Source organism: Saccopteryx leptura, chromosome 4, assembly GCF_036850995.1.
Source record: "Saccopteryx leptura isolate mSacLep1 chromosome 4, mSacLep1_pri_phased_curated, whole genome shotgun sequence".
Classification (NCBI taxonomy): Eukaryota; Metazoa; Chordata; class Mammalia; order Chiroptera; family Emballonuridae; genus Saccopteryx; species Saccopteryx leptura.
In genome coordinates, this window is record NC_089506.1 from 105116012 (window position 1) to 105137599 (window position 21588).

Here is a 21588-nt window from a genome sequence, read left to right on the forward strand (position 1 = left end):
CTGGCAACTTCCTTTACATCTCGCTCTTGAGACATTGCCGACTAGCAGCTTTGTGGGAGAAGACAGCTGCAGAGGGGAGCTGGCCACCATCTAACAGCGAGGTAACTGGCATTTCCACCCCTCTTCCTGGCACGAGGCGTGAACGGAGGCTGTCTTGTTTTCCTCCAGGGGCGGCAGATATATACTCCTGGGGTGAGATGTCCCTTCACCTGTCTCAGCCAAGGTTTCCCCCTGACTAAATTGGGAATAGATCTTAGTCTTAAAATTTGGCGTTTTTTGAAATACATGAGTTATGTCCCGGAGATAATAATCAACCTTCCTAAGACAATGGAGGAAACCACTTTGATAAATTTGTCCCCTGCCCATGGTATTTATAAAGAGCCCCTGTTTACAGGACACAGAGCTGGTCCTGTGGGGGGTTCCAAAGGCAGCAGAAGTCCCCGTGAGCCGGCTGTCCCCTGCACTGGGTGCACCAAGCCCATGACAGCTTCCATTTCGGGGCTCATGCTTACAAGAAGGGAAACAGAGGCTAGAAGCACAGTTAGCAAGAATTGAAGCATCTTTCAGCCACTTCTACTGAACTAGGTTTATCTAACTGGAGCTTTCATTTGCCTCCTTGCTTTACCTCCTGCTGAATGTGAGCCCCCATTCCTTTGCCATCCGGGGGGCCATGACCTCTCCTGAAGCAGGCTGCCCAGAAGAGGTCAGCTGAGGGTGACTCACACACCCTTCCTTCCTGGCCTTTAGGGCTCAGGCCTGTGTTTGAAACCTGTTAAGACAGTTCCTGCTTTTGGAATAGAAGCTTTCCTTCCTGGTGCCTGCTTGGATCTGTGTGTTCTTCAGAAAAGAATGGCTGATGTGTGCACCTGGCCTTTCTCCCCAGGATTTAGCAGTGGCCACCATGGGTTCTGTGAATTCCCGAGGCCAGAAGGCGAAAGCCCAGGTGGTGATGATGGGCCTGGACTCGGCGGGCAAGACCACGCTCCTGTACAAACTGAAAGGCTACCAGCTGGTCGAGACCCAGCCCACCGTTGGCTTCAATGTGGAGACTCTCGAAGCCCTGGGGAACGTGTCTCTAACTCTCTGGGATGTCGGGGGGCAGACCCAACTCCGGGCCAGCTGGAAAGACTACCTGGAAGGCACGGACGTCCTCGTGTATGTGCTGGACAGCACAGATGCAGCCCGCCTGCCAGAGGCAGCGGCTGAGCTCATGGATGTCTTGGACAACCCCCACATGGCCAGCATCCCTGTCTTGGTGTTGGCCAACAAGCACGAGTCACCTGATGCTCTGCCACTGCTTGAGATCAGAGACAAGCTGGGCCTGGAGAGGTTCCAAGGCCGCCGCTGGGAGCTCCGGGCCTGCAGCGCCCTGACCAGCGCCGGGCTCCCCGAGGCCCTACAGAGCCTGGGGAGCCTCCTGAAACCCTGCGGCCACTGTCTCCGGTGAGGGTGAGCGCAGGGGGCAGGGCCTGCAGGGAGCAAGGGCTCCGGGCTCAGAGGGACTGCGGGGAGCGAGGGCTCAGAGGGACTGCGGGGAGCGAGGGCTCTGGGCTCAGAGGGACTGCGGGGAGCGAGGGCTCAGAGGGACTGCGGGGAGCGAGGGCTCTGGGCTCAGAGGGAGCAGCTCAGCTTTGCTCATAGGAACTGGAAGAAACAGCTTGTCCTTGAGAATTATAAGCTCAGCTTATCAGAGAGGAAATCCTTCTATGCTTAGACATAGAAACCATTCTGTGTTCTTGGGGCTTATTGTCACTGGTGTTTATGTTGAAAATCAACTGTTTTTAGAAAAATGATACTCCAAGGGGGAAAAAAATCATACCACAACACACTGCACTTAATAGCTCATTACCAACTGTGAACTGAACAATTGTAATAACAGAGCAACGAGTAATAATTGTAATAATAGAGCATAATAATTAAGACCTAAGTTCCAAGGGAGAAAAAAATTTCAAATCCAATCAGAATGTCATCTAGACATGAGCAAGACCTTGGGAGTTCTGTCCCTGGCAGTCTCTGGGTGTGTGCCACTTCACTCTGAGAGCAAGCGCCAACACGAGCAGAATAGAGCAGGTGTGCCTGCTCCCACGTGACCTTGGGTCTAGAAGGTCACTGGCTGCTCAGCCATGGGTGAGGGGCCTGGAGTTCCAGCCTTCCCGAACTGATCTTCTCTGACCCTGATTAACCTATTTTTACCTTTTGTCATTCTGTGTTGTCTTTTTTCTAAACGCTGTTTTTTAATTCATTCATTCAATAAAAATATATGTAGAGCCTTGAATCTGTGGCAAAAGGCACTGAGCTTTTAGCTATGAACCAAGCCCTCTAGATGGGAGGTATATTTTGAATAGGTATAACAGCAATGAACTTCTCTCATTATTGCTAGTAAATACTTCCTATAATCAGAGGTTTTATTTATTTATTTATTTATTCATTCATTGCTTACAAAGGAGAGAGAGAGACAGAGAGAGAAGGGGGAGGAGCAGGAAGCACCCCATTGCCTTGACCAGGCAAGCCCAGGGTTTCGAACCTGACCTCAGGGTTCCAGGTACATGCTTTTATCCACTGCGCCACCACTGGTCAGGATGCCTGAGTTTTTTAATGGCATGCAACTTATATTTGGCATCTTTTTGTCATAGTAAACAGCTCAAAATGTTGGCTGTTACTTCCTACGCTGGGCTAGCATCAGCGTCTTCTAGCTCCTGGTGGTGGTTCTGCCCTCTCTGGGGTGACTCGGTATAAACTGACCCTCCATTACCCTCTGACATCTGAGACTTGGCAGGTCCCTCTGCCCAAAGTCTTCCCTTCTAGCATCAGGTTAGGCATGCCCAGTTTATTCACTACTTCTCACCTGAGTTATTTTAAGACTTCCAGTGTTAGGAAAGTGTATTTGACAAATGAGACAAGGCGTCAGGGCCTCAGGATCTCTGGTTGGGGGAGCCAGTGAGGACAACATTTCCATAAAAGCGTGAAGATAGAGGTTCAACTCAGCAACTGCTTACTGAGCACTCATTAGGGCCAGATCCCGTGTTCAGTGCTCTCTGTAGATGATCTCTAATTCTCCCGACTCTGCAGAGTGGGTATCACCCCCGTTCTATACAGTTAGAGACTGAGGCTTAGAGAGGTTGTGACTTGCTTGAGGCACAGAGCTGTTGACATGTCTAGAACTTGAAACACATATCTATATTTAGTGATGCCTTCAGTCTTCCATAACATCATACTTCTAGAAGGTTTAAGCTAAGGGTCACCTTCAATCAGAAGATTTGATGAGGGGAGCAGTCTGGTCAGAAGAAGACTGCTTGGAAACATGAGGGAGAGTGCAGGAAGGAAGTCAGCCTGAATGGCTGGAACAGCAGGCTGGTGTAAGGGTGACCTAATATTATCTATTATATTAATTATATTATATTATTATATTATATCATATTACATTATATTATGGAACAAAACAGGAAAAAAATGTTAGGTTCAAGTTCAGGAAAGCTTGGACTTTCATAATCAAGAATTTGATTTTAGAAAGTAAAATCATTGAACTTGGCATTTAGAAGGAACACTTAGGGGCACTGTGGGAGTGGGTTAAAGAGAAGAGGGGTCAGCAGTGATGGGAAGGCAGGAGGCCAGCTGGAAGCCCATCGCAGGAACAGAGGAGAGGAAAGGAAGAGATAAGTCCATTGAGAACCATTTTGTGTGTGTGTGTGTGTGTGTGTGTGTGTGAGAGAGAGAGAGAGAGAGAGAGAGAGAGACAGAGAGAGGAACAGATAGGGACAAACAGACAGGAAGGGAGAGAGATGAGAAGCATCAATTCTTTGTTGTGGCTCCTTAGTTGTTCATTGATTGCTTTCTATGTGCCTTGGCTGGGGGGCTCCAGCACAGCAAGTGACTTGTTGCTCAAGACAGCCTCCAAGGGTCATGTCTATGATCCCATGCTCAAGCTGGCAACCCTGCGCTCAAGGTGGGGAACCCACCCTCAAGCCAGTGACCTTGAGGTTTCGAACTTGGGTCCTCTGTGTCCCAGTTCGATGCGCTATCCACTGCACCACCACCTGGTCAGGCCATTGAGAACCATTTTTTTTAAAGGGGAAAGCTGAAAGAGGAAGAAGAATTTGAAGACAGCTCAAGATTTTGAGTCTACATGATAGGAAGGATTGGAATGAACTAAGAGGGGACACAGGAGGAACAAGCTCAGACAGGGACCAGAACTTCTAGATTCTACTTGTGCAATTCTGGGTACCAACGAGTTTATAGGTTCTAGGTTGTTCTGTTGTCGGCAGTCCTTGAGACGCTGATGGCCGTGCGGGCTGCACCTGCAGCTTCCCACTCCCAGAGGCTCATGCCTCACATGATTTGTCACTTTTTATTGAGAGCTCATTTTCTGTAGGATTTGTTTTTCCTGTGTGACTCCCATATACGCTGGTTTGGAACAGTGCTTCTACACAAAGTGCTTATGCACTATGTACTAAAAGCCTAGATTAGGTTTCAATTGTTTTAAAGAAGGACTTATAGAAATGATCCCTGAAAGTATACTCTTTCAATTGTTTTAAATCAAATATTATGGAGAAGGGAGATAGCACCCCTGTCTCCCGCTCTCCTCTGCAGGAGGGTAGGCATCTAACCTAACAGCCTACCTCCTGTCAGAAAGATATGAGAAGTTAGCTTTTCTTCAGGTGAAAGCCAATTAGCTAGCACAAATGAAGACAGAAGAAAAAAGTTTTATTTTACCCCATCATCTTGATTTCCACTTTTCTGACACAGTCGCTCCCATGGAAATTTGGTTACGCGGTATTGGGTAACAAATACAAATATTTTTTAGGTTTGCTTGCGTGTATTGGGGCAGCGCCATGTGTGTATGGTCTGTGGAAGGCTGCGGGTGCTTGCCCTCAGGGCGGCAGATTGCAAGTTGCAGATTGCCTGCCTGCTTGGGAGGGGCACTTGTTCGCTACTGTTTGCTGGAGAGGGGTATTCCCCCCAGCCTGTTTTGCTGGAGAATTGAGAGAGAGAGAGAGAGAGAGAGAGAGAGAGAGTTGTGGGGCATGGGAGCCCTGAGATTTTTGGCCCTGCTTGTTTGGCTGGAGAGTGCTGTTTTGCTTGTGGGGGCCTGTGAGTCCGGGTGAGTCCAGAATGCTGAGGGGCTTGGGAGCCCTGCTGGTTTGCTCATTCACCTTCATGAGACTTTAATAAATGGAACGGCCCGCCATTTTCTGGCTCCACAGTTCCTTTACAGCAGGGGTCCCCAAACTATGGCCCGCGGGCCACATGCGGCCCCCTGAGGCCATTTATCCAGCCCTCGCAGCACTTCCGGAAGGGGAACCTCTTTCACTGGTGGTCAGTGAGAGGAGCATAGTTCCCATTGAAATACTGGTCAGTTTGTTGATTTAAATTTACTTGTTCTTTATTTTAAATATTGTATTTGTTCCCGTTTTGGTTTTTTACTTTAAAATAAGATATGTGCAGTGTGCATGGGGATTTATTCATAGTTTTTTTTTTTATAGTCCGGCCCTCCAACTGTCTGAGGGACAGTGAACTGGCCCCCTGTGTAAAAAGTTTGGGGACCCCTGCTTTACAGTCTGCCTGAATCCAATGAGAACCTGCACGGCCATGGTAGTGGCCACTGGCCTTCCACGTGGCTACAGATAAGTATTGATAAATTCTCCATGAGAAAAGGTATTATTCTGCCTCAGATCTAAAGCTAAAAACCTAATAATGAATCACTCCTCCCCCTCTCAACATAGGGGTGTTTGCAGCCTACTTCAAGCATGAGATAACAAACCTAAACATTAATTCTCATAAAAGCACTTTAATTCTTTAAATAAAAGGGGGCATCATGATCACAATTTATCTCTGGATTATGACCATAACCCCACATCATTCTGCGATTTTTATTCTATTTTTTCTTTTAACTCCATGAACTTCAATTTCATATGGCATTAGGTTTTGGCTTAACCAGGAGAGAAAATATAAAGGATACAAAGAAATGTAGATTTGTAGTGGTATGAAAATTCTTCCATGAGAGAATTGCTACCAAGATGGAGATGCAAGTCACCCTTTGCTCAAATTCATGCTGTCAAATGCAGATGGCCCACTGGCTTGGAGTCTAACCTTGAAGTCGGGCAGAACTGACTCGAACAGCAGCTCTGCTCTTTGCCAACTGGGCAACCTGGAGCAAATTATTTAACCCAACTAAAACCCCAGCTGCCTCATCTACAGAATGAGAATGATAATAGGAGGTACCTCACGAGCTTCTCCTCATAAGAATTCAGTGAGAGATTATGCTCATCAATCAACTTGTATCTTTTGAGCGCCTATTACAATGCAAAACCCTGTGCTATGTGCAAGGGCTACAAGGATGAAGAAGATGCAAACAGCCGGTGCCCTTGAATTCATTATAATCTAGCATTCAGTAAGGGACAGCTATACATATTAAGTCATGCTAAAACGTGATAAAAATGCAAATGAAGCATAGAGTTCTGGGGGCCCAGACTTTTCTTGCCGGTTTCGCAGCCTTAGAGCTCCCCATACCAAGACTTGTTCTGGTGCCATGGCTGGCGAGAGGTAGAGGGGGCGGGAGTGCTGGGCCCAGGACTGCTTCACAAACTCTGAAACTCTGGACACTCAACCTCCAGCCTCCTCTCTACCGTTTTCTCTATTTTGATCTTCTCCTCTCCCACTCCCTAGCCTAGCCCAAAGCACTTTCAATTTGAGTACCAGAAAGCAGAGGCTTAGTATCTTCTTCAAGCACTTTATATTTTTAATTTTTATTTATTTAATTTTTCTCTTCAAGCATGTTATTTATTTATTTTTAGAGAAATGTAGAACAAATGCTCTATTTCTTTTTCTAAAATTAATTGAGAGGCAAGGAGGCAGACAGGCAGAGAGACAGACTCCCATATGCACCTGACCAGGATCCATACCTGCAAGCCTCCTACAGGGTGATGCTCTGTCTATCTGGGGCCACTGCTCTGTTGCTCGGCAATCAAGCTATTCCAGCACCTGAGGTGAGGTCATGGAGCCATCTTCAGCGCCCAGGGTCAACTTACTCAAACCACTTGAACCATGGCTGTGGAAGGGGGAGAGGGAGAGAGGGTGCAAAAGAGAAGGGGAGGGAGAGGAGTGAAGAAGTAGATGGGCGCTTCTCCTGTGTGCCCTGACTGGGAATCGAACCTGGGACTACCACATGCTGGGCTGACACTCTACTACTGAACCAACTGGTCAGGGCCTTCATTTTTCTATTTAAAAATTTTTTATTGCCCTGGCCGGTTGGCTCAGTGGTAGAGCGTCAGCCTGGCGTGTAGGAGTCCTGGGTTCGATTCCCGGCCAGGGCACACAGGAGAAGTGCCCATCTGCTTCTCTACCCCTCCCCCTCTCCTTCCTCTCTGTCTCTCTCTTCCCCTTCCGCAGCCAAGGCTCCATTGGAGCAAAGTTGGCCCGGGCGCTGAGGATGGCTCTGGCCTCTGCCTCAGGCGATAGAATGGATCTGATTGCAGCAGAGCTATGCCCCAGATGGGCAGAGCATCGCCCCCTGGTGGGCGTGCCGGGTGGATCCTGGTCGGGCACATGCGGGAGTCTATCTGACTGCCTCCTCGTTTCCAACTTCAGAAAAATACAAAAAAAAATTTTTATTAAGTTTACTGGGGTGACATTGATTAATAAACTATACAGGTTTCAGGTGCACAATTCTACACACATCATCTGTACACTGCATTGTGTGTTCACCACCCTGTCAAGTCTCCTTCCATCACCATCTGTCCCCCTCTACCCTGACCTCTCTCCTCACATATTCCTTTCTCCCCTCTTGCAAAGGTCCGTAAGTTGAATAAAGAGGGGTGATTTCAAAAGCCTGAGAATTAAATTCCATGCTCAATTCTACTCCTCTCTGAAATTCTAATTACAGATGCATCTCTTGGACTTTTTAAAAGAAAATGTCTCCACAAGAAGGGCAGTAGGGAGAGTTATTTGCACTTTAAAGTGAATGAATTTTCAAGATGTTTTCAGAATAGGTTTTGTTAAGCAAGCAAAACTAAAAGTTGAGAACAGCTGACAGAAACATGTGGGCGCTGCCAAGGAAAAGGCTAGAACTTTGTAACTCAAGGCTATCACTTTATGCTTAAGGCTCAACTTTATGCTATATATAGTGAATATAGCCCACATATCTCTCAGTGTTTGCACCAAAAGATCTATGTACGCAGAAAGTAGGCAGGGGCTCTTGGGTAAGGAATTAATAATCTGGCTTCCCCTTCCTCCTACCCTCCATCTCACCCCAGTGTCTATCAGAGCATGGCCTCCCGGGGCACCGAGCACACAAGTTTGGAGAATAAATCCAGAGTGGGGTGGAGAAGGGCAGATGGAAAATAAGCAGCCCAAATTCTTTATTACTGTTCAGTATGGAGTGCTAACTTCCAAGGGGCACCCAGCCAGAAGGCAGCTTCTGTCTTTAATTGGAAAGGCACTTTTTCCTCAGTGTATCCTACATTACAAGTGGTGCTTGTCCGAGAGGTGAAGGACAATATCATGACCCAGGCAGAGAACCGAGGGTTACACAGTTCCATGGGCCTGGTCCTACCTGGAGAGGGAATTCATTCTTTTAAACCAGCATTCTAAATGCTTCAAGTCATTTGCAAAGGTTCTCCCTTCAACCACTTTGAAGAGAGGATCAAGTTCCCTGTGATGGTCAATGATCCCTCCAAATCGAGAGGTCTGGGGAGTCCGGAGTCCAGGGAGTGGTTACAAGAAGCCTGCTATTTGTTTTGTTCTGACACAGCTGTGGGTCACAAGGTTCTTACACAAGCTTCAGGGAGGCACTGACATCAGCCCTTTGTTTCCCTCAGCCAGTGAGGATGACTCGGGAGATTTAGAAAAGAAGCTCATGGAACACTCAACCAGCAGCTTCATCCAGAGCATTTCTCAGAGATTGCGTTAGGGGCTGCTTCCAGCCCCAGCTGGGCTGTTGTGTGCAGTCTGGGCTCCGCCTGCAACACCCCAGTGAGCTCAGGCTGGAATATGAGGGATATTCTACCCAAAGGGATCTTTAGGAGGGACAAGGGAAGAAAGTCATTGAGAAGTCATTGAAATTTGTGGTTTAATGTTGCATAATGCACACATACATTTAACTCTACTCTCTAGTGGGACAGTAAAGGATTAATGAAAAAGAGGTCAAACCCCACATGGACAAAGAAAGCAGAAAATGGTACAGGCCTGAGGTAGCAATACAATTATGGAAGATGGAAAGTGACTTCCCAGATCAGAGAAAGTAGAAACCTAAGTTGGCTAAGGGCTGGTGTGTGTGTAGCTGGAAGGACTTATTCTGTGCAGGCGCCGGTCAGTTTTCAAGGTGGAGTAATTCACATACCCTGTCCCCCCCACCTCCCCTCCCCCATTAACACTAGAATTTGTACTCTTATTTTGGAGATGAAGCCCAGAATGATGAAATAACTCGCCCTGGTCACACAAGAATTTGAACCTCTGCTGAGGCGTGGCCCGGCGACCACGCTCTGTGTAGCCTCACAGTGACAAGCAAGCCCTTCTGCACCAGTCCCAGGGGATCTCAGGACTTGGAACACCAGGGCGCTTCCACAGCAGGACTGGAAATAAAAGTAGTGGAAAGTTTGAATGAGGAGACCAACTCTCAGACTCCTTTGCTGGTTTACTCAGGCCAGGCAACTGCCTCCCTGCTCCCTGGCGGAGTGCTGTCGCTTTTCTCTCTCGGGGTATTGCCCAGTTGAGGATGGGGCAGGGAATCTATGAAAACAGAATTCAGGGGAACTGACAGGTGAGGCTGCTCAGACCCCTTCTCCAGCTGGTTCCCACGTGCTGGCAGTGAGACTTACATCATGACTCCAGCTAGGACAGGAAACACCTGTCTCAGAATCCTGATTAGCTGAAGACATACAACATTGACATTTCAAAGTGTCCCTTAATGAAACAGCTGGCTCACCAGTTGATGAGCCCTGTCCATATACCCACACAACTTTTGAGTAGGTTTTTGATATGTTCCTTTTTCCACCTACATTTTTTCTTTTCTAATATATATTTTTTCATTTATTGATTTTAGAGAGCAAGAGAAACATTGATGTGTTGCTCCACTTACCAGTGCATTCATTGGTTGATTCTTGTATGTGCCCTGACTGGGGATTGAACCCACAACCTTGGCATATTGGGAAAATGCTCCAACCAACTGAGCTACCCAGGTAGAGCTCCACTTTCATTTTTATTATACAATAGAAAACTGTAAACCTACAGAAAAATTGAAAAAAAAAATAGTACAATGAACACCCATGTACTAACCTCTTAATTTCTACAGTAGTTAATATTTTAAAGCATTCACTTTATCTTTATACTATATGTGCTTATATATATCGTTTACTGAACCATTTGAAAATGAGTTACAGACATGGATAATTCACTTCTACATATTTCACTACCTCTAGCCAAAGAATGAGGACCTTATTATACAGAACCCAAATCTGTATCTCACCTAAGAAAATTTAAAATAATTACTTAACATATTCTAATATTCAATCCATATTCAAATTTCCCCCACTATCCCTAAAATGTCATTGCATTTGGTCATCATGTCCCTTTATTCTCCTTCCTAGAATAGTCCCTTCTTTTGTTTTCTTTATGTTGACTTTTTGAAGGGATGAGGCCTCACACATGATGTTTCTGAGTTTTCTTGTGGTGTCATTTAACTTGTCCCTGTCACTCTTGAAAGTCCTGTAAACTGGAAGTTAAATCCAAAGGCACGACTAGATTCAGTTCAGATGTTTTTGGCAAGACATGCAGGTGAGGTTCTCTACTTCCCATCATGGGGCGGCTGCACTTCTCCCTAGTAGGGAAGTGAAGTCTGATCTTGTGGTAAAGGCAGTCACTTCCCTGCTCTGGGAAGTGTTGTCAGTAGGTCACTAGTTTCACGTTATAATCTGTGTACATAGGAAGAAGACAAAGAATTCTTCTCCAAGCTCTTTGCATTTTGGTTTCCATCAAGCCTTTCTTTGGCAAAATTTTATTTTATAATTTCATATTGCGATTGGTGAACGTTTCCTGAAACCCTGGTGCTAGCAATTCAGGAGTTACAGATCTGATGTAATTAAATACCAAAAAAAGTCATCACCTGGATTCTGATTTTAGATGGGTTATGATGATATTGCTTCAGTATTATCTGGAAAGGAAGAGTTTGCAAAGAAAATTTACAGTACTGGGAAGGGAAGGGCTGTTTGCCGGAATATAGCTAGTACCTTCAATATAAGCAATTCACAACCTATTGCAAATCATTTATATATTTATCAAAATAGGCCTTCTACCACAGGCTCCTGGGCAAGTAGTGTGATGCAATGGGTGGGTGGGGGTACTGAAGCAAATGACTCCTGTGGTCTCAAGTCAAGTTTAGGCTTTTAAAATAAATATGAACTATCACCTCCAAGTAGTTGGGGATACTGAAGCTTGACGAGGGGAACAACATTGAAGGTAGTGACTTATTTAATTGAGTCTAAGGTGCCATCAATGATAAAATGCATCATATTTTTGAAAGAACAAATAACATGGCTAACTAAACTATTTATTGCACATCAACTGTCAATTGCATTCTATGTCTTTAAGTGTTAAAATGTGGGGGGGATATTTATCTTAGAATTATGAAATGCAGCATTAGCTATCACACCTGGCCCCCACCTCCCTGATAGGAAGACGGGTTTCTATCCAGTGGCCTGTTAGACATTCATACTCACTAAGTGGTGAAAGCCTTTAGGTCTGGTCTTACTTGGCAGTAAGTGTATCTGCACTCCAAGTTGCTGTTAGAGTCTGTCATGCCCGTTTCTCTCCCAATCAACACTCAGTGAAAACTCAGTTGGAAAACACCACGTTTTTGGGGCTGTCTGCAGGACACACAGCCCATCCACTTTGCTCTACTCTATCTACACAGCTCAGCCAGGTCAGCAGAGAGCAAAGGACTAAAAACAACTAGGTAATCCCTCACGGACACTGTTAAAAACAGCCCCAGTTGTACTGAATCTGTTGTCAAGTGTCCTCTTTATGAGGACCTATTGGAATCTTTTTTCATGCCTTCATACCACAAATTTTTAAAAGTAACCTTTATAGGAAAAGACACCATTCATTAGCATACAGCCGAATCAATTACCACAAATTATAACTACAGTGTGTCCGTAAAGTCATGGTGCACTTTAACCGGTCACAGGAAAGCAACAAAAGACGATAGAAATGCGAAATCTGCACCAAATAAAAGGAAAACTCTCTCAGTTTCATACCTATTCAGTGCAGTTCGGTGTGGGCTCATGCACAGATTTTTTAGGGTTCCTTAGGTAGCTATCCCGTATACCCTCTACAGACTCGTCACTGACTGATGGCCTACCAGAACGGGGTTTCTCCATCAAACTGCTGGTTTCCTTCAACTGCTTATCCCACTGAGTAATGTTATTCCTGTGTGGTGGCACTTCGTTATAAATGCTCTGATATTAAAAAATAAATAAATAAATAAATGCGCCGATATTCATGTTGCACTTTGGTCACAGATTTGAATTTAGCGAGCCACAGAACACACTGAACTTTCCTCTGTACCGTCCACATCTCGACTGGCATGGCCATGGGCTGCTCCGCTGTATACACGGTGTTACGTCATCATCTGTGCATGCGCACATGCTGCCACATCATCCTACAGAAACTGGGAGGGTTTTCCTTTTATTTGGTGCAGATTTCACATTTCTATCCTCTTTTGTTGCTTTCTTGTGACTGGTCAAAAGTGCCCATGACTTTATGGACACACTGTATTGCTCAAATGACAAAAAATAAAATAAAAAATAGAACATTACCAGTACCTTAGAAGCCCCCTCATGACTCCTCCCCCATCATGGTGTCCACCATCTTCCCCAAAGGCAAGCTCTATCCTGGTTTCTACCACCACAGTTTTATCTGTTTCTGAACCTCACATAAATGGTATCATATAATATGCATTCTTTTGGTTTGGCTTCTTTCACTTACCATTATGTCTGTGAAATTCGTCCATGTAGTTAAGGCCCCTTGCATGTATATACCACAATCTATTCATGTAGGTTGTTTCTCAGTTGGGTTTATAATGAGTAACACTGGGGAACAAAACTTTTGTTGCATCCACAAAAACACTTGTTCTTACCTAATTTGAGTGTGCTGATCTCAATTCTGACATTAGTTTTTCTCTGTAAGCTACAGGTTTTTTTGCAATTCAAGTTTTTGGTTTTCATCTTATTGTAAAATTTTCAACATTTAGTTTAACATAATGAAGTAGAATGTCTTCTTGGGCATCATCTTTGTGAAAATATAATAATTTATATAATGCAGTAAATACTCTAATACACTAAAAGATATGATTGCATCAGAATTTGTCTACAATTTCAAAATAGAACATATTAAAACACTTATTTTAATCATAAAATTTGCACAAAACTTATTTAAATTCTATTCAGGCAAAAATTTGCGTTTGTGTACTTGTTGAAGATAATCTCGTTTGATGCTCCAGCAGTAGTCTGCTCATCACTAACAGCTCCAAGATTTTCGGGAAACTTATCAAGGTGACTGTTCAAGAAGTGAATCTTAGAGCTCACGTTACATCCAATGTCGTGGAAAGCCAACAGCATCCTTTAAACCAGAAGTTCATAGTTTTCTGCTTTTTGTTGCCAAGGAAGTTCTTTGTAACTGCCACAAAAGACTGCCATGCTGCTTTCTCCTCCTTATTCATCTTCCTGGCAATTTCTTCATCATGTATGAGGGTTTGAATTTGAGGTCCATCGAATACACCTGCTTTTATCTTCTTGAAAGATAAGGCAGGAAAAGTAGAAATATGTTGAAAGCATTTACTTTCTCTTTTCAAAGCCTGAACAAACTGCTTCATTAAGCCAAGTTTGATGTGAAGTGGGGGAAAAATAATCCTGTCTTGATTAACTACAGGTTCATTCACAAAATTTTGCATCCCTACTTCCAGAGCTCCACGTTTCGGCCACTCCTTCTGTGTCCAGTGTTTCTCCTGAGCTCGGCTGTCCCACAAACACAGAAAGCAAGGATTCTTCATGAAACCTCTCTGTTGTCCTAGCAGGAAATTTACCATTTTAAGATCAACACAAATGATCCAGTTATGCTCCTCATACTTCAGAAAGTCAAGGACAATTTTTATGTCATTATAATCTTCTCGCAGATGAGTTGAATAACCAGTTGGAACCGCTACATAAACATTACCGCTGTGTAGAAGAACACATTTCAGACTCCGTTTAGAGCTGTCAAGAAATAGCCAACATTCTGTTGGACTGTAAGTGGTAACACCTAGCTGGCTGAGAAGACTACTGATATCATGACAGTAAACAAAGTGTTTGTCTTCAGAAAAAAAGTCCACAAAAATTTGTTCATGCTTCCTGAAATGGGATACTTTAGCTGACTGGTGAAATACATTTTTTTCTTGAAGTCTGGAGGCTAATAACTCAGCTGCTTTCTTTGATAAGCCCAAATCTCTTACTAAGTCATTCAATTCGGGTTGGCTAAACTGCTGAGGGGTTAATGACTGCTTGGCATCAGAAGAAGTCCCTTCAGATTCTACAACCATTTTCTCATGCATCTTACCAAAATACACTTGATCACCATGTTCACTTTCTTCATCCTTAAGAAGAAATAATACCATTGAAAACTGGGACTGGGAGTGTTTCAGAGTGTGGGATGGGTCGTATTGTTGAAGGAATATTAGGATATACGATCATATGCCATTTTTCTTGCTGATGCCCTTTGTATGGATCAGACAGAAATAACAGTCACTGCTGTGGTCCTTGGGTTCACGCCAAACCATGGGAATACCAAAAGGCATTCATTTGCGTTTTCCTTTTGTCCAGTCATGAAGCATTTCCTCACAATTATGACACACAATATGAGGAGCCCAATTCTTGTCTTGATCACCCAGGGGAACTTGAAAATAGGCAATATATGCACGTATCGCAAATGACGAAATATTGCACCTTTGATGGTGAAGTGTGTAACACCCACATATATAACAGAAGGTGTCAGGACTATTCTTACATTTACGCCTACTCAAAGAAGCCATGATTCAATCTTAAAACAAAATAGGAGGGTGTTTTTTATCAGACTATAATTTTTTACATTTAAAAACAACTACAATTATGTAAAAATGATGTTTGTAAAACATTAATTGCCTTGTGGTTATGTTCAATCCAAGAGTCATTGCCCTTTAACTCCAATTTAAAAACCAGTGCATGCCATTAACTATAACAAAAAGAAATTAAAACTGCATAAAAACTAGAGCATGCACCAAAAAACGACTTCAGATTTGGAATCAGCGATGCAGAAATATATAGAAACAGTTCTAAAACCTCATGCAACAGAAAATGAAAAAAAAAATTGTTCCCCAGTGTAATGCTGTCATTCTGGTGCACATGGTAAATATCTCTGTGAAGCAGATGCCTGAGTCACATTGCTGAGTTATAGGGCAGCATGTGTTCCATTTTAAGTTATTTCAAAAAGTGGTTTTTCACTTTGCATTCCCACCAGCAGCATATGAGAGTTTTAGTTTTTCCAAATCTTCACCAACACTCATTGTCAGACTTTGTTAAAATCAACAATTCACCTGGAATTGATACTGTGCATGGTGTGAGGTAAGGATCAACATCCATCTTCTCTCATATTGACATGCAACTGACTGGGTGCCATTTACTGAAATGTCACCCATAAGGGTTGGCCCACTCACAAATTCAGACTACTGTCATTTTTGTTGGCTTCACAAATTTGATATAATATAAATATAAAATAGAAACATTCATCTCATTTCTGCTTTCACTTTGGTAATGAAAAGACTGGTAAAAAGATTAAAAGTTGAAGCAACAACATGCTCTTTGGAATAAAAATTAATACAACAGTATTTTGTGATCATTGGCTTTATTAATAAAGAACAAATAACCTTAGGTATAAAAACATAATTAAATGTTATTACAAATGAAAATTAATTTCTATCCCCTGTATTGCCATTTAATTACAAAAATAAACCAACAACAAAACTTGGCCACCTTACAATCAATTTGAAGTACGTTGTTTAGGAATAACAATATAAGAGAAAGTATAGACTGGAATGTATTCAAATTTGGCCAAGCAAAAAGGTTTGAGCCATTCTGGCTCATAAAGCAAGATAATAATATTTGTGATTTTTGAAAATTCATCGGAACTTTTTCCCTAAGCTGGTTCCTTTGTGATACATTTTCTTGAGTTCTACCCAGGACTGCCACAGTAACAGTCCTGGGATCAGAACCCACACACTATTGAAAAATACCAGGTAGACCCAAAGGTAGAGCCAACTGTTGGTGTTGAGGTTGGGGCTTCCCATAAGCCAGTCTGGGGAGAAGGTCATCCACCCGCCATACAGTTCACACACGCACAGAGTAATCTGTATGAAATGCCTGGTAAAGAGAAAGAAACAAGGGATGAAACTGCCAGCTCGGCACCCTGAATAATGTCATCTTTTCTCCAATGGCAGCATCAACAGTCTTCCAGGACAGTAACCACTCTGAAGTTGGACCTTGGTTTCCATGAGCTGCTCCTTTGATGGCGCAAGTCAACCTAATTAATGAAGACCCATGTTTTCCTTGAAGAAGCAACACTGTCCTTTCTAAAAGACTATTCTCAGAGTTAAATAAGGTATCTCAGGTATATCATCCTATTCTTAGGACAACTTAGTGAGACCTGCATATGAATCTCACCATGAGCTGCAATTTCGCCTGCAATAAAAGGGATAATAATAATAGTCCCTTCCTCGAACAACCTTGTGGAGGTTAAACGAGATCTGTAGACAAAGAGGGGTGAGCACTGTGCCTGGCACAGAATAAGTACTCAACAATGCAGACATTAGAAACGTTTGAAATAATAAACAAATGGGTACATGTAGTAAGCCCACAATCAAGATCATGGAGTCAAGGCCCTGGCCAGTTGGCTCAGTGCTAGAGCATCGGCCTGGCGTGCAGGAGTCCTGGGTTTGATTCCCGGCCAGGGCACACAGGAGAAGCGCCCATCTGCTTCTCCACCCCTTCCCTTCTCCTTCCTCTCTCTCTCTTCCCCTCCTGCAGCTGAGGCTCCATTGGAGCAAAGTTGGCCTGGGCGCTGAGGATGGCTCTGTGGCCTCTGCCTCAGGCGCTAGCATGGCTCTGGTTGTAACAGAGCAAAGCCCCAGATGGGCAGAGCATCGCCCCCTGGTGAGCGTGCTGGGTGGATCCCGGTCGGGTGCATGCAGGAGTCTGTCTGACTGCCTCCCCGTTTCCAACTTCAGAAAAATACAAAAAAAAAAAAAAAAAAATCATGGAGTCAAGGATATGTCAAGGCATCAAGGAGAAGTTTAATTTTTCCTGCTGACAATCTGTGTAAAATTGAGTGGGAGAAAAGCAAATCAAATGACCCTTGACGTCTCTTTCAAATCTGAAATTTGATAATGAAGCTTTAAACTAAAAAGACTTATTCGATACAAGGTGGTAGAAAACTGAACGCAAGTGTACCCACCTCACATTGTTTTAGGAATCAACCCCAGGTTAGCAATCTATTTGCCCCAGGTCACTTTGTCCCTAAGAGGGAGAGGAAGGAAAAGGGAAGGAGGGAGGGGGTTCGAAGTCTCAGAGTCTAAGTGATGGATATGAATCCTCTACCTTTCTCCTTTCTCTCCCCATGCCTCTCCCTTCCTTACACCCTCCATGGCCTGAGAGACTTCTTACTTATCTGGCATGGCTCACTCAGAATTACATAAGATAATTTACTTTGCATCCAGGAGGATAGGAGATTTCTGGAGTGATTCAGGGAGAAAAAGATGGGAAATATTACCCTTTTATTCTCCAAAATATTGGTGGCGAATCATCCAGTGCTGTTAATATGCTTGCCTAGACAGGGACTAGGTTGGCACTACAATCGTATTTCTCATGTTTTTTATTTTGAATGGTCTGAAATGATCCTACTGGTACCATGATCCTTATCTAATATCAAACAACTTTTGTTTCTACTCTGCTTTTCGTCTAGCAAAGAAATGTGGTCATTCTCTACTCCAAATGTCACTTAGGCATTGGGCATCTGATGTTTCTCCTTTTTTGAGCTGGACACTTACCGATAATATTTCTCTTTGACAATGGCATAAATGAGAATCAATGCCAGAGACCCATCCAGGACCACAGTCAGAATTTCCAAAGACACAATGGTTGGGTCAAAATTAAGCCATCTGGCATCGGCTTTGCCATATTCTTTCCCTAAAAACAAAACACATTTTGTTATACTTTTTATGACAGTCAACGGAAATGACCCTTTTTTCCTTAAGGAGATAAAAGGAATGGCTGCCATTCTCTCTACATTCTTTACAACGCCTTAGAGGAAGGCATGAGAAGCCCTTAGACAGAAATAAATTTGCCTCCTGACAGAATAATAACAATCATATTATATGGGAACATTATTTACAGTTCCCAAAGTGCTTTCACATATGTGCCCTAATCATGCCCCCCTTTCATTATGAATAGCAGAATTCTAAATTAATTCAATGGAGCCAGATTTTGCAAAGGCAACCTTTAATAATTATCCTGGTAAATACAATATAATTACTTACTTCAAATTTTTAATATAAAGCCTGTAAGTAAAATTCAATTTTTTTTTTTTTGTATTTTTCCCAAGTGAGAAGCAGGGGGAGGCAGACAGACAGGCTCCCGCATGTGCCAGACAGGGATCCACCCGGCTTGCCCACCAGGGGGCGATGCTCGGCCCATCTGGGGCATTGCTCCACTGCAACCGGAGCCATTCTAGCCCCTGAGATGGAGGCCATGCAGCCATCCTCAGTGCCCCGGCCAACTTTGCTCCAGTGGAGTCTTAGCTGCGGGAGGGGAAGAGAGAGATAAGAGAGAAAAGAGAGGGGGAAGGGTGGAGAAGCAGATGGGTGCTTCTCCTGTGTGCCCTGGCTGGGAATTGAACCCAGGACTTTCACATGCCAGGCTGATGCTCTACTGCTGAGCCAACCGGGCAGGGCATAATTTAATTTTTAAAGTTAATTTTTTATAGAGAGAGGCAAAGAGGATGGGAGAAAGAGAGAGAGAGACACATTGATTTGTTGTTCCATTTATTTATGCATTCACTGGCTGATCTGTTTATGTGCCATGACCAGGGATTGAACCCACAACCTTGGCATATTGGGACAATGTTCTAACCAACTGAGGTGCCTGGCCAGGTAAGGGAATGTTTATAAAAAACACATTTATTAGGCCCTGGCCAGTTGGCTCAGCAGTAGAGTGTTGGCCTGGTGTGTGAAAGTCCTGGGTTCAATTCCTGGCCAGGGCACATAGGAGAAGCACCCATCTGCTTCTCTGCCCTTCCCCCTCCTTTCCTTCTGTCTCTCTCTCTTCCCCTCCCACAGCCAAGGCTCCATGGGAGCAAAGTTGGCCTGGGTGCTGAGGATGGGTCCATAGCCTCCACCTCAGGTGCTAGAATGGCTCTGGTTGCAGCAGAGCAACGCCCCAGATGGGCCGAGCATCGCCCCCTGGTGGGCATGCCGGGTGGATCCCAGTTGGGTGCATGCGAAAGTCAGTCTGCCTCCTGCCCCTGCCTCCCGCTTCTCACTTTGGAAATAAATAAATAAATAAATAAATAAATAAATAAATAATTTATTAGTAATTAAAGAGAAAATAAGTGCTGAGGGGGCAGGAGAAGGAGGGAAATAACAGAGCCTGGACTACAGAATAAATACAAAATGGACAAAGGGGGCATTTCAGTCTCCTGCAGGGATAGAATTCACCAACAGCCATCATAAAAACTTCAGTTGTGCTGACTGGGGAAGCTGCCATGCCTAAGAAGTCTTCCCAGACCTCATTATCAGGATGGTTCTTTAGGAAGCACAATGATGTGTGCAAGTCTTCAGTGCTGGACTGAGAGCCATGCACTGGGGGAAGCAATATTCCCCTCCCTCATTCTTCCCTCCCTCTGTCTTCTTCCTCTTCCCTTCCTCCCTCCCTCCCTCCTCTTCTCTCTCTCTTCCTGTTTTTCGTCCTTTTTTAATTTACCAAAGTAATACACGCTGGTCCTAAGATCTCAAATAATTGGAATAAAAAAACCACAAAAGTCCCCACTTCTCTCCCTTTAAATACTGGATTTTAAGAAAAGGTATGAATGGTCAAAAATCAGTGCCATGTTGTGACTGGGTTGAGCAGCACAAAGCTCGAGTGGCTCACTGTCTAGAGTTAGGGTCCCTTGGGGCCAGGATTCTAGTGAAAGGCTATTCTGACAAAAAAAAATGGCCGGTAAACAGGAGTAGCTATTTACTGATAATGACACATAGATATGCTGATGCAGAACGCCAGCTTTGACCATCAGGCCAGCAGAAGAGAGCTCTCCAGCATGTGCTGAGCCAACCGCCAGCCATGCACTACTGGAAAACATCACAGCGGAAGTAAAATTTTTTCCCCCTCTAAATTCACACATACATACGATTGGCAAAATGTACTCTCTGCATCCAAAATCTAAGAAAATATCACAAATAAAATATCAATGCTTTAGGAACTAAGAGATTAGTGGCTATTCAGATATTCAAAACTATAATGTCATTCTTTTTTTTTTTTTGTATTTTTCCGAAGTGAGAAGCGGTGTGTGGGGGGGGGACAGACAGACAGACTCCCGCATGCACCCCACTGGGATCCACCAGGCATGCCCACCAGGGTGCGATGCCCAACCCATCTGGGGCACTGTTCTGCTGCAACTGGAGTCATTCTAGCACCTGCGGTGGAGGCCGTGGAGCCATCCTCAGCGCCTGGGGCCAACTTGGCTCCCATGGAGCCTTGGCTGCGGGAGGGGGAGAGAGACAGAGAGAAAGGAGAGGGGGAGGGGTGGAGAAGCAGACCGGCTCTTCTTTTGCATGCCCTGGCCAGGAATCGAACCCAGGACTTCCACACGCCAGGTTAACACTCTACCCTAAGCAACCGGCCAGGGCCCCATTCATTCTTTAATTCAACAAATGGAGCATATGAAAGGCACCTAAGCCAGACGAGGGAGATGAGGTGAAGATGTAAATTGAAAAGTTTTGATAAATATTAATTTAGATATTTTCATTTCATGGGTCCTAGCCAAATCTGGGCTGTTTTCATTTTTTAATACCAGACAAGGCAGCCAGGTAGGAGGAACTAGAACTCAGGCTGGAGCCTCCAGCCCTGGGCTTCCCCAGCAGTTCTCAAGGACAGCTCACTCCAGCTTACTCACCAAAAGGGTGCACAGCTACATTTGGCTCAGCCGCTGGTACTGAAGGAGCCGGACTCCAGGTGTGGGGCTCAGGCTCCTTGAGCTACCACTGGCTGGGACCTGAGAGGCATCCAAGATGACACACGTTTTGCTTTGAGAGCACTGTCGCTCTGTTCTCTAGAAGAGTTTCCTAAAATGAGTGATGAACAGGAGATCCAACACAGATGTAGGCTGGGAAAGTGATTTCAGAATCATGGAAGAAATGATCAACAATGGGGTATTTCCGACACACAACTGGAAAGTTGTTACCCCATACAAGGCAATTCTGTGATAGTGGCTAAGTACCCTATTGCTACACAGCTCATTGATTTATCAGTGTTGATATAGTACATG

The 21588-nt window shown here is 44.2% G+C and overlaps 2 protein-coding genes across 4 annotated transcripts in view; one reads left to right on the forward strand and one right to left on the reverse strand.

Annotated features, from left to right (window-relative positions):
- Positions 1-21588, forward strand: part of ARL11 (ADP ribosylation factor like GTPase 11) — a 26027-nt gene continuing 4439 nt past the window's right edge. Inside the window, exons 1-3 of one of the 2 annotated variants that reach the window (XM_066380917.1) lie at positions 865-1443; positions 10037-10172; positions 16493-16531. In XM_066380917.1, the coding sequence (XP_066237014.1) occupies positions 902-1443; positions 10037-10055 (561 nt within the window). In that variant the 5' untranslated portion in view covers positions 865-901 and the 3' untranslated portion in view covers positions 10056-10172; positions 16493-16531. Of the gene's footprint in view, positions 102-864; positions 1444-10036; positions 10173-16492; positions 16532-21588 lie in introns of those variants that run through there. The other variant, XM_066380915.1, reaches the window with a different exon arrangement.
- Positions 15895-21588, reverse strand: part of EBPL (EBP like) — a 22144-nt gene continuing 16450 nt past the window's right edge. The window contains exons 3-4 of one of the 2 annotated variants that reach the window (XM_066380918.1): positions 18098-18236; positions 15895-16415 (exon numbers count right to left, since the gene is read on the reverse strand). In XM_066380918.1, the coding sequence (XP_066237015.1) occupies positions 16175-16415; positions 18098-18236 (380 nt within the window). In that variant the 3' untranslated portion in view covers positions 15895-16174. Of the gene's footprint in view, positions 16416-17505; positions 17568-18097; positions 18237-21588 lie in introns of those variants that run through there. The other variant, XM_066380919.1, reaches the window with a different exon arrangement.